The following is a 12,521-nucleotide window of genomic DNA, read 5'->3' on the forward strand; positions in this document are numbered from 1 at the left end:
TATGAAAAATCCGTATTCCTGCTCCTACACTTGTTCTTAATATGGCACCCTGTGGTTCACACTGCCAAAAACAAGATTAAAATTCAAGAAAACAAGCTCTTTCACAGTTAACTCATTTCTCTGAGGAATTTCTAAGCATGTATACTAACTAGAAGGCAGCAAGGACAAAATAAGCTACCATTAGGTTAAAAACCACAATAGATAAAGCTAGCCTAGGTAAGGCTAAGTGTGTGAATAGGTAAGTGATTATCAACAGTATGTTTGTCGGTTTAAGGTATGTTACAGTATGGTAAATATTTTTCCATGCCCGAATATGTCTCTTCAATTAGTATTATGGTCACGTTTCAAGTGGCACCAGATGTGTACTGAATAGTGCCATTAGAAGGGTAAACATAATAATTAAAATGGAAAAGGAAGTGGAATAATTTGTGCAAGAATGCATAAGTTGGTTGATTTTTTTTTGCCAAATAAATGCTGATTATGCTGTTTTAGTTCCATGAGATAAGTTTTTCTCATAACAAATAGAATAGCATGAAAGCTCCTTGCCTGTAAAAGTTCTGTAGGCTCTAAAGTCTTCATAAACGTTTGTTCTGTTTCAAAACAACTTTATCTTTTATTAGTGATTCCCTGTAATATAAAGCATAGAACGAAGACAGCTGTCAGCCAGCAGCACTAGTTGTAACTCTTTGTCTTTGAAGGGCCTTCTTATTTTCATTGTTTGGTTGCTGTTTTTTATGTGGTTTTGCTTGGTTGTTTCTGGTTTTGAGGATAAAAGGGAAAAAAAAAGGAAGAAAAAAAAAAAGCACTGGAGATGGATGCTTTTTAAGGCCTGGAGCTTTTGTCCTTCACCTGATGGGACAGAATGTAGCTTTGTGTGACTGCACATTTCATATTAAGGTCTCTGAAGCTCTGCCTACAAGTGCATACCAGCATCGCTCTGCACTTTTTTAGATTAAAATATTTGGGACAAAATCTTGGCAAAGGTCAGAAGCTCTCTTTGCCTCCTGAGGCTCTTGGATCTGTTTGTTACATTAAAATAGAGTGACCCTAGCAGCGAATAAATTTTTGAGCAATGATTAGCTGCTTTACTGTTGAAAATCCTACTGTGTTCAGCCACCAGGTTTTGATTAACTGTGTTGCTTCTGGTTCTTTCTGGACCATTTCCACTTTGGCTGAGCTTGGTACACCGGAAGCAGGTCCAAATGAACTATGTTATCTGCTTATTGGCCAGAGTGGATTCTGTTTCTTATTGTAAAAACCAACAGGATAAGCGCTCTGAAATTATATTACTGACAGCTTCTCACTTGGCAGTACAGCTTTGAATCCTGCACCTTGCTTTGAATTGCTAAACAAGAAAAGTGTGAAAATGCTGAAATACTGAAAAATGTAGCTTATTACAATTACAACTAGTAGATTTATAGTCATACAGCCCACAGATAAATGCTACAGTTCTTGGCCCAGTTGGCAATTTCTTTTGAGGACGCTCAGTACTAATGCCGAGTTGCTTCAGATCCACAATCTGAGGGCTGAGTGAGTTGAATGTGTGCAGGTTTGGTTGGGCTCCTGTGTTTGGTGCCTGGCTCAGGAATGCGGCCTCAGTCTCATTCATCTTTTAACACAATTTTTAAAGCATTTTTAACACATTTTAAAGCATTTCTCTAAAGTTACCAAGTGAAAGTTCTTTTCCAGGTTGCTTTCACTCTGTTTTCTAATGTTACATTTACTGCTCTCTGGGACATGAAAAAGAATGCCCATAGTTGTGGTGAGATCATTCAGAACCGTTTGTTAAAGCATAAACTTCAGCATCTCTTCAGCGTAAATTCTGTCTACTGTGGAAACCAAAGTGATTTTTTTTAGTTCTGCACTGGGTTGGTTGTATGGGTCAGAACGAGCCAAGGAGTTGTGCTTTTCCAGTTCTAAAATGACGATTTTCTGTTTTGGGGACTGAATGCATTAAGCTTCTTGGATTTCACCTCTACGGTGATGGCAGAGCTCTTTATTTTCATGTCCTTTGACTTCCCACTCAGTGTGCAATGTATTTATTCAGATGGAAAATTTAGGCTTGGGGTTATATTTAGATTTTGTTTATTCCATAGCCCACTCTTACTGCTTTATGATACCATTTCAAAATGAATAGCGAAGGCCTGATGAAGTTATGCATTTTGTGAAATCTGATCGTTGAATATTTAGGTCCTTCTTATTTGCCAGTCTTTTTAATTCCTCCTTGCAGCTTTCCACTTGTTGCCAGTTCCCTGTATAATATATATAATAATATATTAGTTCCCTGCATAACATATAATAAATAATTCCCTGTTGTTCCCTCTTCTCTTAGTTGAGTATAAGGCTCTTCATGAAATTTTGCCCAGTTTGAGGAACAAAATTCTGAAATTTTCCAGCCTTTTGCATATTTAAGTCAATTCCAGGTTTTCTGTCATGTGAATTTCCAGGTTTTGAGCCATGTGAATTAACAAACTAGCTTATGAACTTCCTACAGATTTCTCCATTTGAAATCAAAAGCCATAAAGACAAATTTTTGTTCTTCTGATTCATCTAAATGCTTGATTCACGTTTACTCGTTCAAGGTTGTTTTTACAACCAGTACCTCTGTAATGCCATTGTTAGTCATCAGCACTGAGGTACTACGCAGTTTTGCCTCTTGTTGTTCCAGTTATCATTTGAAAAAGAAGCATTAGCTTTCACAACCCAGGGTCTATTTTTGCTCAGCAGCCTTTGCTTCTCTCACTTACGTATGGAAAGTTAATCTATATATTTCTCTTAAGTGCTACTTAAGAGAAGACTTAAGAGAAGACTAAGGGGGAGTCTTACCAATATATTACAAATATATGAAGGTAGGGTGTCAAGAGGATGGGGCCAGACTCTTTTCAGTGGTGCCCAGTGACAGGACAAAAGGCAACGGGCACAAACTGAAGCACGGGAGGTTCCAGCTGAATATGAGGGGGCACTTCTCTACTGTGAGGGTGACAGAGCACTGGAACACATTGCCAAGAGAGGTTGTGGAGTCTCCTTCTCTGGAGGTACTCAAAACCCGCCTGGATGCCGTCCTGTGCAACGTGCTCTAGGTGACCCATCTTGGTAGGGGGGTTGGACCAGATGATCTGCAGAGGTCCCTTCCAACCTCAACCATTCTGTTACAGGAATCTGTTCATTTCCAAATTTGTCTCTGTGTACAAATCAGACTTGCAGTGATTCTGGATTGGAGTCTGTCATACGGCTCGTAACAGTCTTTGTTCCAAACCTACCCTTTTTTAATGTAACCTTATATCTTTATAAACAGCAGAAAAAGGTGGGAAGAAGAGAAAGAGCTAACAATTTTTAGTGTAATGGTTAGAATGAACAGAATTGGACAAGAGAGTTGGGCACTGGGCATTTAATGACCTTAACTGTTGGGTAAATCCTTATATTCTGTATTTGTTTGATTGTAGAAATTACTGCACAATCAGATGCCAGTGAGATTCGACAGGACTGGAAACCGACATTCCTTAGTAATGAAGAATTCACACAGTTAATGTTAGAGGTACATTATTTCTCTTTTCTTGGAAGTAGAATTTACCTCACAGGGAGTGATTCCATGATGATGTTTTTCAGATTGATGGCGTGTCTTTTCATTTTCATATTTTAATTGTTTTCATGAAGGTAAACAGCTGAATTTTCTGTGCATACAGTTTAATGAATAATTGTGTTCTTTTAACTGCATTTTCAATGACATAAAACATCGTAACAGAACAAGTCTACAAATAAACATATTTACCATAAAAGTAAAGTTGATATTTTAAACTATCAACATAAGGAAGGTACTAGTCAAATGAAACGTTACACATAAACTGAAGTTCTAATTAGAAAAAGGCTCAACACATCCACTGTAACTTCTGAGGGATAAAGAACTTAATGTATTTACTTGATTCACTTCCCAAAAATGGTGTGTGAGTTTTACTTTGCTAAAGAAGATTGCTTAAATAGTTAGATTACTACTAGAAATAAACTTTCAGTTTAAGCTATCATTTCCTTGAAAACGAGGATAAGTCAGTAAAACAAGTTCTAATAATAGCTGAATGAAAAACAAAGTAAATGAGCAAGCACTTACTGATTTTCATTCCATAGCTAAACCTGTTCTTTGAGGTGCAGATTAAAAACATTTAAAGTTTCAGTTTTCTGTACTTAAAAACGTGCCCCAAATCCTTTGTAGTTGGTTTGTGTATTTTTACAGTAAGTTAGTGAAATAGTTGTTTCTGCTTTTTGAGATGTTTTGTAGCTGTTTCTGGTGTTTCTCCAGTCCCCTGACAAAATAGGCATCCACAACTAATGACTTAAAGCTAGAAGAAAGCGATATAAGAATATTTTTTGAAGACATGACCTTTAAATTTCCTATTTAGAAGCTCTGTCATGCTTTTCTGTTTGGTAATGTTCCACCAAAAGACTGTCATGTTATTTTAAGCAGGAATAAGTTTGAGCTAAGTAGAAGATAAGGCAATCAGAACTGTATCTCACAGTCTTCAAATTTAAATAAAATCCTGGTACAGGTTTCTTTTATGGAGATTGGGGCTACTGGGATTTTAAATACTGAAATACATGGATTTCACCACCTCTTTGACTTGTTCTTTTCTTATGATCATTTTTCCACCTCTTCATGCTTTTGCCTCTAGCTCATTTTCTTGAGTTTTCTGATGTTGAAAGTGATGATAGAATTAAAAGTAACAGGCCGGCAGAGTGGGTTGCCACAGAGATGGAGGAAATAGTGGCCTCTGAAGTCATAGTATTTAAGAAAAGAACGATATGGAAACTGTAATGCTCGTAGTGTAAATGCAAGACTAAGAACTTTTAATAGTGAAAAGTAATCTCATTTTTATAATAAACTCAACTAAATTTGGCCTAAATTCTTTTCCATGTTGAATATAACTTTAACATTTTTGAAATGCTGTTTCTTTTTATTTAACTGCCCATTATGTTTAATTTCAGGCTCTTGATGGTTTTTTTTTAGCAATTATGACAGATGGAAATATAATATATGTGTCTGAAAGTATAACTCCCTTACTTGAACATTTGCCAGTAAGTATGAATTGCTTTCTGTAACATACCAGCTTGTCTGCGGATGCTATTTTGCTATGAGTACTAATATCTTTATTCTTTTTGACCTTATAGAACAGATGTATGCTGCATTCTAATGCTTCTGCTTTTTCTTCAGCACAACTCCTTGCTACTGGTCTGTCTCCTATATTAAACATTTCCTTTGGAAATGCAGAATACAGTCAGCACATTTATGCAGGATTATGAAGTACCAGACTAGCTTCAGACTTGACTCTTCAACATAACTCAAACAACAAATCTGACTGTAGGAGACCCTTTAGAGTTCACACCTATCGTAGCCTCTACATGAGTTAGAAGAATGTTGCTAAGGAACAATATCTTGGAATATATTTAAACTAGTTTTTTACTGCTTATTTGCCAAAGAACTTTTATAAGAAATACATTGCTGCCGATTCTGCTTTTTAGGCTACGTATATACTTTGTATTTTATTACATTCACTCATTTTTAATCTTGGCGGCATTGCTCATTGGTAAATTCAACATTCTATTTTTTTGAAGTTACCTTTGAATAAAGCTACTGTGAAATGCAAAACATTAGTGCTCAAAGATGAAAACAGTTGATGAGTGGAATGGTGACTTTTTTTTCTAGAAGAGATGGACAAATTATTAGTATGGGTTAGTTGTCATACTGTATTAAGAGTAATTCATACAACTTGGAGAGACATATTTTTAAAATGATTCTTCCAAACAAATTTCTCTACGGTATGCATCATACCAGCTTAAGAATTTTGAAAAATATACAGGTAATTGTGATTTCTAAAATTTAGTGTTTAGCCAGTTCTCGGAGGCACAGTTATCCATTACTTTTAGATGTGATTTATGTATTCTAAACATATATTGTGTGGTGTCTCTTTTCTGAATACTTAATCAAATACATTTATGCATTTAAACACTTGTTCAGTTTTGTTGCATTCATCTGTAAACTCCCAGTCCTGTGTACATAGTTGTGGAACTGATTATAAAACATATTCATAAAATCAATTCCAATTGGCTGTAGCTATTGATAATACAGTAAACTATTGTAGCGACATGCTGTCTTTTGTTATGAAATACTGTTTGGTTGTATTGGATGCCACTGACAGGTTGTAATTCCCTAGAACACCACTGTATAGTTTCTAATTCAAATGCTGCTTTACTTGGAATTGTTGCATCCCGGGGTGGTTAATACAAGCTCCAGCGTACTTCAGCGTGTGTGTTTATCTGCTTCATAGATGGCATTTTTCATGAAGTGGTTCAGAGTGTCAAGACAAATCAAAATGAGATTTTTTACTTGCAGAATGTTCTTAGGTATTCCAGCAGGTGGCTTTATTGAGTCAGTAGTATTTTATAGATATTTTTCTGATCTGTGGCATTGTGTTGCATGAAAATAGTAGGATTTCTAATATTGCATGCATGCATTGCATTATTTTAATGCTTATTAAATCTTTTTCTTTCAGTCTGATCTTGTGGATCAGAGTGTATTTAATTTTATCCCAGAGGGGGAACATTCAGAAATCTATAAAATACTGTCTTCTCATCTGCTGGAAAGTGATTCGTTGACACCAGAATACTTAAAATGTAAGTAGTTGCATTAAAAACAATCTGCACTGTATCAGTTCCTTTTCCAATGTTATTAAAGCAGAAATGTATGGGTGAGGCCTGCAGAATGAAATACACAGCTTGAATGGAAGCACTTTTTGTGAAGGTGGTTTTTTTTTTTTCCTTGAAGAGTAAAATTTTCAGTATTGCATTACATTTCACTCTCTATATTAGAAATGTTCATCTTGTTCACATAGTTTCTATTCCGACAATTCTAGCAGTTTACAAGAATGAAAACAGGTCAGTGGGTGTTGGAAGTGCATAAAGTTATGTTTAGGGCAGCTGCTGCTTTAAGATAGTTCTATTTTTCAGGGGTTCTCTGTTTCATTGGCATTCAGTCCTTCATGAATAAATTCTAAAGAAGTTCTCCTTTTCTTTAGGTTAGTTAATATCATGCTGGTTGAAAGCAGAGTCTGTAGCTGTTTGTAATCACCACATTTACAGTATCTCAGTATAAGTATGCAACTTAATTATTCCTGCTTTCCATTTCATGTTGCCTGTGTGCTTCATCAACCATGCGGTGTTTTAATTTGTTTGTTTTTTTTTCAGCAAAAAATCAGCTAGAATTCTGTTGCCATATGCTGCGAGGAACAATAGACCCAAAAGAGCAACCTACATATGAATATGTAAAATTTATAGGAAATTTCAAGTGTTTGAATAATGGTGAGTAATTTCCACCACATTGGAGTGGAATACTTAGGAAGCTTCATAACTGAGCAGGCTTGGGGTGATTGTGCTAAACTTAAGGAGGAGCTAAAATTGTTCTTTGTTCTTTTAAAAGAAGAGTCTGAAACAGTTATATCACTTTTATGTTGTTTAAATGAAAATTAAGTAAAACTGCCTACTAGGTATTACATGCATCTTGTAAAGCATTTTTAAATTGAGTGTAAGAAAAAATTTACATCAGTGCTTTAAAATAAGAGCCCAAATTAATTTAAGTATAATCCGTATTTAAGCAGATGACTAAGTAACTTAAGGATCGCTGATACTGAGTATTCACAGTTCTCATTATTGTTGCAGTGAGCTGGGAAGTAAAATGTTTGTTTTTCCCCCGTTTCAAGTCTGTACTTTTCAATGACAGGAGTTACCACTCAGATGAGTGGATGGGCCTTTACAGAATTTGACTTTTCTGCACTGATTGACTTCTCTCTCCCACCGAAGTTATTTTTATTGATTTCCACTTTTGTATTGCAGTATTTCAAGTTATTTTGACCAGCCTGTTCTGAGTAGCTACTTGATAGGCGTGTTTATTTGGTTAGTCAGACAAATGGATTGTGTGGTATGGTCAGTAGTCTTCAGGAAGATCACCCCCCAAAAAATTATCAAAAGCATTGTCTTACCTATTTTTTTTTTTAATGTGATATCAGTATTTTTCCCATAGGGAGGTAGGGAGAGGTTGAGTGTTAGTGCGAAAAGCAGGTATCTAATACTGTAGGAGAGACAAGAAAAAGCAGGTCTGTAAAGGCCAAATATGATAGTCTCAGAAAGAGGAGTTGGGAAACTGCAGGCTTGTCAGTTGCAGTTCAGTATCAGGAAATATTCCAGAGCAAATAATTGAACTATATAGGAGCTTCAGGAAGCTAACAAAGAGTAGAATAGGAGCCATTGTGGATCTTTCAGGTACAAATAACATTCACATCAATTCATTTTACTCTACCAGAGTAATACACTGTGTGAATAAGAGGACAAATCATGTACTTTAATTCAGCTTTTGACAGTTATCATACTACATTCTCATGAACATGTAAAGGAAGTTAATTGAAATTGCTAGAAAGTAGCTGTACGAACTGGTTGGAAAAATTATCCCTGTTCACCATAAAAATGGAATTTTAAGGAATGTCTGCTGGATTTCATCAGTATTTTCATTAATGTCATGAGTAATGGAATGTAGTTTGCAGTCATGCAGTGATGCAAGAACCTGCAAGAATGCTAAAAACATTCTAATGCCCCAAATATAGAAAATAATTTGGTTTTGGTGAAAAAACAGACACATTCAGTAAGAACAAATGCAAGACACTGCATTCAGGAGCTATTCAACTAGCTGTACAAACAGGGAAGAAAGGTTACAGTCAGGTAAATAGCAGTCCTTTAGAAAAAGGAGTTACTGTGGAAGGTGAACTGAACATGGCCAAGGTACTGTGACAAAACACCGAATTGTTGTGAAAATGCAAAAGCCCTTCCAAGAAGCAGTCTAAGACACATAAAATAATCCCTCTGTACTTTTTAGCACCCTTATCTCTTTATCTGGGTTACTGTGTCCAATTTTGGACACTATATATCAGGAATAACTGAAGCAGTTGGAAAATGTTCAGAGCAAAAGCAATCAGAAATGTGAAAATATAACCTATGAGGTAAGATAAACTCTGAAGAAGAAAGGAGAAGGGATAAGGTAAAGATATAGGAGGAGATGCTGAGAAAGCTGGGACTGTTTAGCTTGGAGTAGAGACTGAGAGGGGATCTCACCAATGTACATAAATATCTGAAGGGAGGGTGTCAAAGGGATGGGCCCGGCCTCTTTTCAGTGATGCCTGGAAAAGAGGCAACAGGCACAAACTGAAGCACAGGAGGTTCTGGCTGGATATGACAAAACACTTCTTTATTGTGAGGGTGACAGAGCTCTGGAACACATTGCCCAGAGAGGTTGTGGAGTCTCCTTCTCTGGAGATACTCAAAACCCGCCTGGATGCCATCCTGCACAACATGCTCGAGGTGACCCATCTTGGCAGAGGGGTCTAGATGATCTGCAGAGGTCCCTTCCAACCTCAGCTATTCTGTGATCCTGTGAAAGAAAAGAGAAATTGCCTCTTCGCTTTCTGATGGAAAGAGGAAGGAGCTATAAGCTTAAATTGCATGAAGAAACTTGAGTAGAATTTCTAGTCTAGAGCTGAACTAGAACCACTTCAGCTTGGAAGTGCCTGAGAAAGTTTTGGGGTCACCATCTTTGGAGCTTGTTAAAGATACACTAAATGGATGTCTGCTGAAAAAGATGAAGCTAATCTGTTTTGAAGTCTAGTCTATTGTCCTTTTGTGACTCCTTCCATCTCCATGATCCAATAAGTGAAATTTTTTTGTTCTCAGCTTGATTTCCAGATTCTTTCACACACATAATTGTGTCTTTAATTGTTCTGTTACTCATTTCTGTCTTCAACTTGTGTCATTTGAAGGTGATGAAAGCCTAGAAAAGAAATACTTAGCTCAGAGTCAAAAGGAAAAGTTAGCAAAAGCCGATACAAAAGAAACCTTAAGGTATTTTGAAAGACGATGTATTCTAGTAATTTTTAGTAGTTACAAAAAAGAATTGCAATTGTTATTAGTTTCTAAAAACTGCTTGTCACAGATAATATGTAAACTGTAATTTTCGTTGAGAAAGTTACTTGATGGTTGTGTTCCCATTGCTATTATTCCTGTGCATATCTGTGTATGTATTACATGTAGCACTTTTCATAATGTATAAATTCTAAAGAAATGGCATTAGATAAATACTCATGATTTTGTCTTGTGTTATTAATGCCATTCTCCTTGATGCTTATACTATAATCTACGTTGGCCTCTTGTCCTCTGTCTTCCCTCAGTTCCCAACTCGGCACACAATGGTTTTGAAGGAACTATTCAGCGATCACACCGGCCTTCATATGAAGACAAAGTTTGCTTTGTAGCCACAGTTAGATTAGCTACACCTCAATTTATCAAGGTATGCACAATTGAAATCACTTTTATATCATTTTAAAATGTACCCTGAACAGGAAAACTTTAGAGAAAATGCATACAACACTTCAAATATTAATGAAAACTATAAGGAATTTCATTATGTGAAACTGAAAATATCTGTTTCTTACTTCACATACAGATAGGTTAAATGTTATGCAAAGCATCAAATGAAGTTGCTATGGTGAGTGCCATTTCTAAATAGTCATAAAAATAATATGCAAAAAATAAATTTGCAAGTCCATAAGAATATAATTTAGCTAGTTCAGTTGAAACAGTGAAAGCTAACACTGAGGTTCCTCTTTCACTGAAAAAGTTAATGATTTGAGTTGATGTTGCTGATGGTCTTGCTCTAGTTGGACATAGAAGCAAATCTTGTAGGGCTTAATTAAAGCTTGTATCATTTGTCAGTAACTGAGAGTTAGCTTTGAGGTAATAGACCTCTTCCATTTTGTTTCAGCACTGTTTGTTATTCAGTAACTTGTTTTTTTAAAGAGAACATTTCACATAACTGCTAATGCACAACGAAGATGTCTGTACAAGTCTAGAATTGATGTGGATGAAATGTAAGACTTCACTAAGAATAAGCCCGTTCCTCGCCAAAATCTGTCGAAATGAATAGGATTTAGTACAGGACAGTCTGTGATTGCAATTTGAATTACATATTTATACAAATATATATTCATGAAGGTATAGGATAGTCTACTATCCCATGTTTGTTGTTATAATTCAGTTCTAAAGAAATGCCATGAAATATATGTGGCACGTGGTTAACCTGCTGTCTGTTATGCAGAACTCTTTGAATATTTAAATATTCCACATGTAAATTGAATGCACTGCTACCTTAAGCTGAAGATTGTTAGTAGTAGCCTCAGAAGACATGGTCTATACCTTGCACTTTGACTTCATGCTTCATGAAGACTTGCAAGAAAAGATGGCAGTATTTGCAAATATTTTGATTTTTTGAAGTCTCACAGTTTAGAATTTACTATAGTAAAACTTTTGTATCTCCTGCTTCTGGAGGAGGATCTTTCAGGTCTCCCTCAGTCTCTTGAGGGCCATTGAATTGCATATTATAGTCAGGCCAAAGGAAGGCCATTCATTCCTGTTTATCTGAACTTAGTGCCTAAGGAAGCTTTCACGTTACAGAGGTTTTAAGATCTTCTCAAAACTTGCAGCTAATGCTGTTCATCTGAGAAATCTCCTTGTGAATCCTCTGGACCAAAATTAGCGTGAAGATTTTTAATCTGACAATATTTGTACATACTCTGTTGATACCTTCAGGTGTTATTGAGGCTAGCATTGACTACACTTCAGCAAATAGCGTTATGTCAGGAATTTTACCATCCCAGTAAATTTACTAACAGACGTGTGACTGAGACACCAGCAGTGAGATGTGTATTTTAGTACTGCATTGTCATATTTAAGGTAGAGCCTGACTGCCCACTCATCTGCCACCTTTCCTCTTTAATTCAGATGGTTTACAGTTACTCATTTATTTATTTATTTATTTTGACCTAAGATGTCATTTGTCAAGGACATACAGTGCTTTCTCAGAAAGCCATAATATGCATGAGAATTAAAGTAATCTCTGAAAGTTCACTTTGAGGTGTATTTTCTACATAGGACTCCACCACTGATATTTTTTGTAATAACTTGTGACATAATTTTTGCAGAGAGATTATCTCTCTTGGTACCTTCTCAATGGTGGGATTTGGCTCTACACGTTCTTTAAACGCTCTGTCTTGCAATTTGGCTGGAAAATGATTGAATCCTATCAAGAAAGTAGGATTAATCTCACCAAAAGGATTCTACCAGAAAACTTTTTGGTGCAAATGAAAGTCTTTTCTTTTCTAGATGCCCTGTTGACAACTTCAATAAGATGTCTTGTTCAACAAGACAGCTTCTGCCTGGGGTATTTACAGTGGGATATATGTAAATCATGAGTATAAAATCATTGGGTAATCTGCTGCTGGCTCCTCTGTAACAGTAGTCTTTTTACTGTGCTTTTATTGCCTGCACTTAAGTTATTTTTTCTTTTGTTTTGACTTGTGCCAAAGTAATTAGATTAAAAGAAAAAACAAATCAAAAGTATATGTCGTGGATATATGCTTGCTTTGTCATTTGTTTTACTT

The 12,521-nt window shown here is 36.0% G+C and overlaps 1 protein-coding gene and 1 long non-coding RNA gene across 10 annotated transcripts in view; one reads left to right on the plus strand and one right to left on the minus strand.

The window, feature by feature from the left end:
* CLOCK (clock circadian regulator) overlaps nucleotides 1-12,521 on the plus strand; it is a 63,469-nt gene that overhangs the window by 33,023 nt on the left and 17,925 nt on the right. For 8 of the 9 annotated variants that reach the window (XM_040554908.1, XM_040554903.1, XM_040554909.1 and 5 more), the window contains 5 exons: nucleotides 3,444-3,535; nucleotides 4,975-5,064; nucleotides 6,540-6,660; nucleotides 7,231-7,344; nucleotides 10,254-10,372. In XM_040554908.1, the coding sequence (XP_040410842.1) occupies nucleotides 3,444-3,535; nucleotides 4,975-5,064; nucleotides 6,540-6,660; nucleotides 7,231-7,344; nucleotides 10,254-10,372 (536 nt within the window). Of the gene's footprint in view, nucleotides 1-3,443; nucleotides 3,536-4,974; nucleotides 5,065-6,539; nucleotides 6,661-7,230; nucleotides 7,345-10,253; nucleotides 10,373-12,521 lie in introns of those variants that run through there. The other variant, XM_040554911.1, reaches the window with a different exon arrangement.
* Nucleotides 2,074-6,533, minus strand: LOC121069132. Its single transcript, XR_005819288.1, has 3 exons — nucleotides 5,606-6,533; nucleotides 3,572-3,671; nucleotides 2,074-2,252 (listed from the first exon to the last, which is right to left on the minus strand). It is a non-coding gene; the product is annotated as an uncharacterized LOC121069132 (long non-coding RNA).

Source organism: Cygnus olor, chromosome 4 (genome assembly GCF_009769625.2).
Source record: "Cygnus olor isolate bCygOlo1 chromosome 4, bCygOlo1.pri.v2, whole genome shotgun sequence".
NCBI lineage: Eukaryota > Metazoa > Chordata > Aves > Anseriformes > Anatidae > Cygnus > Cygnus olor.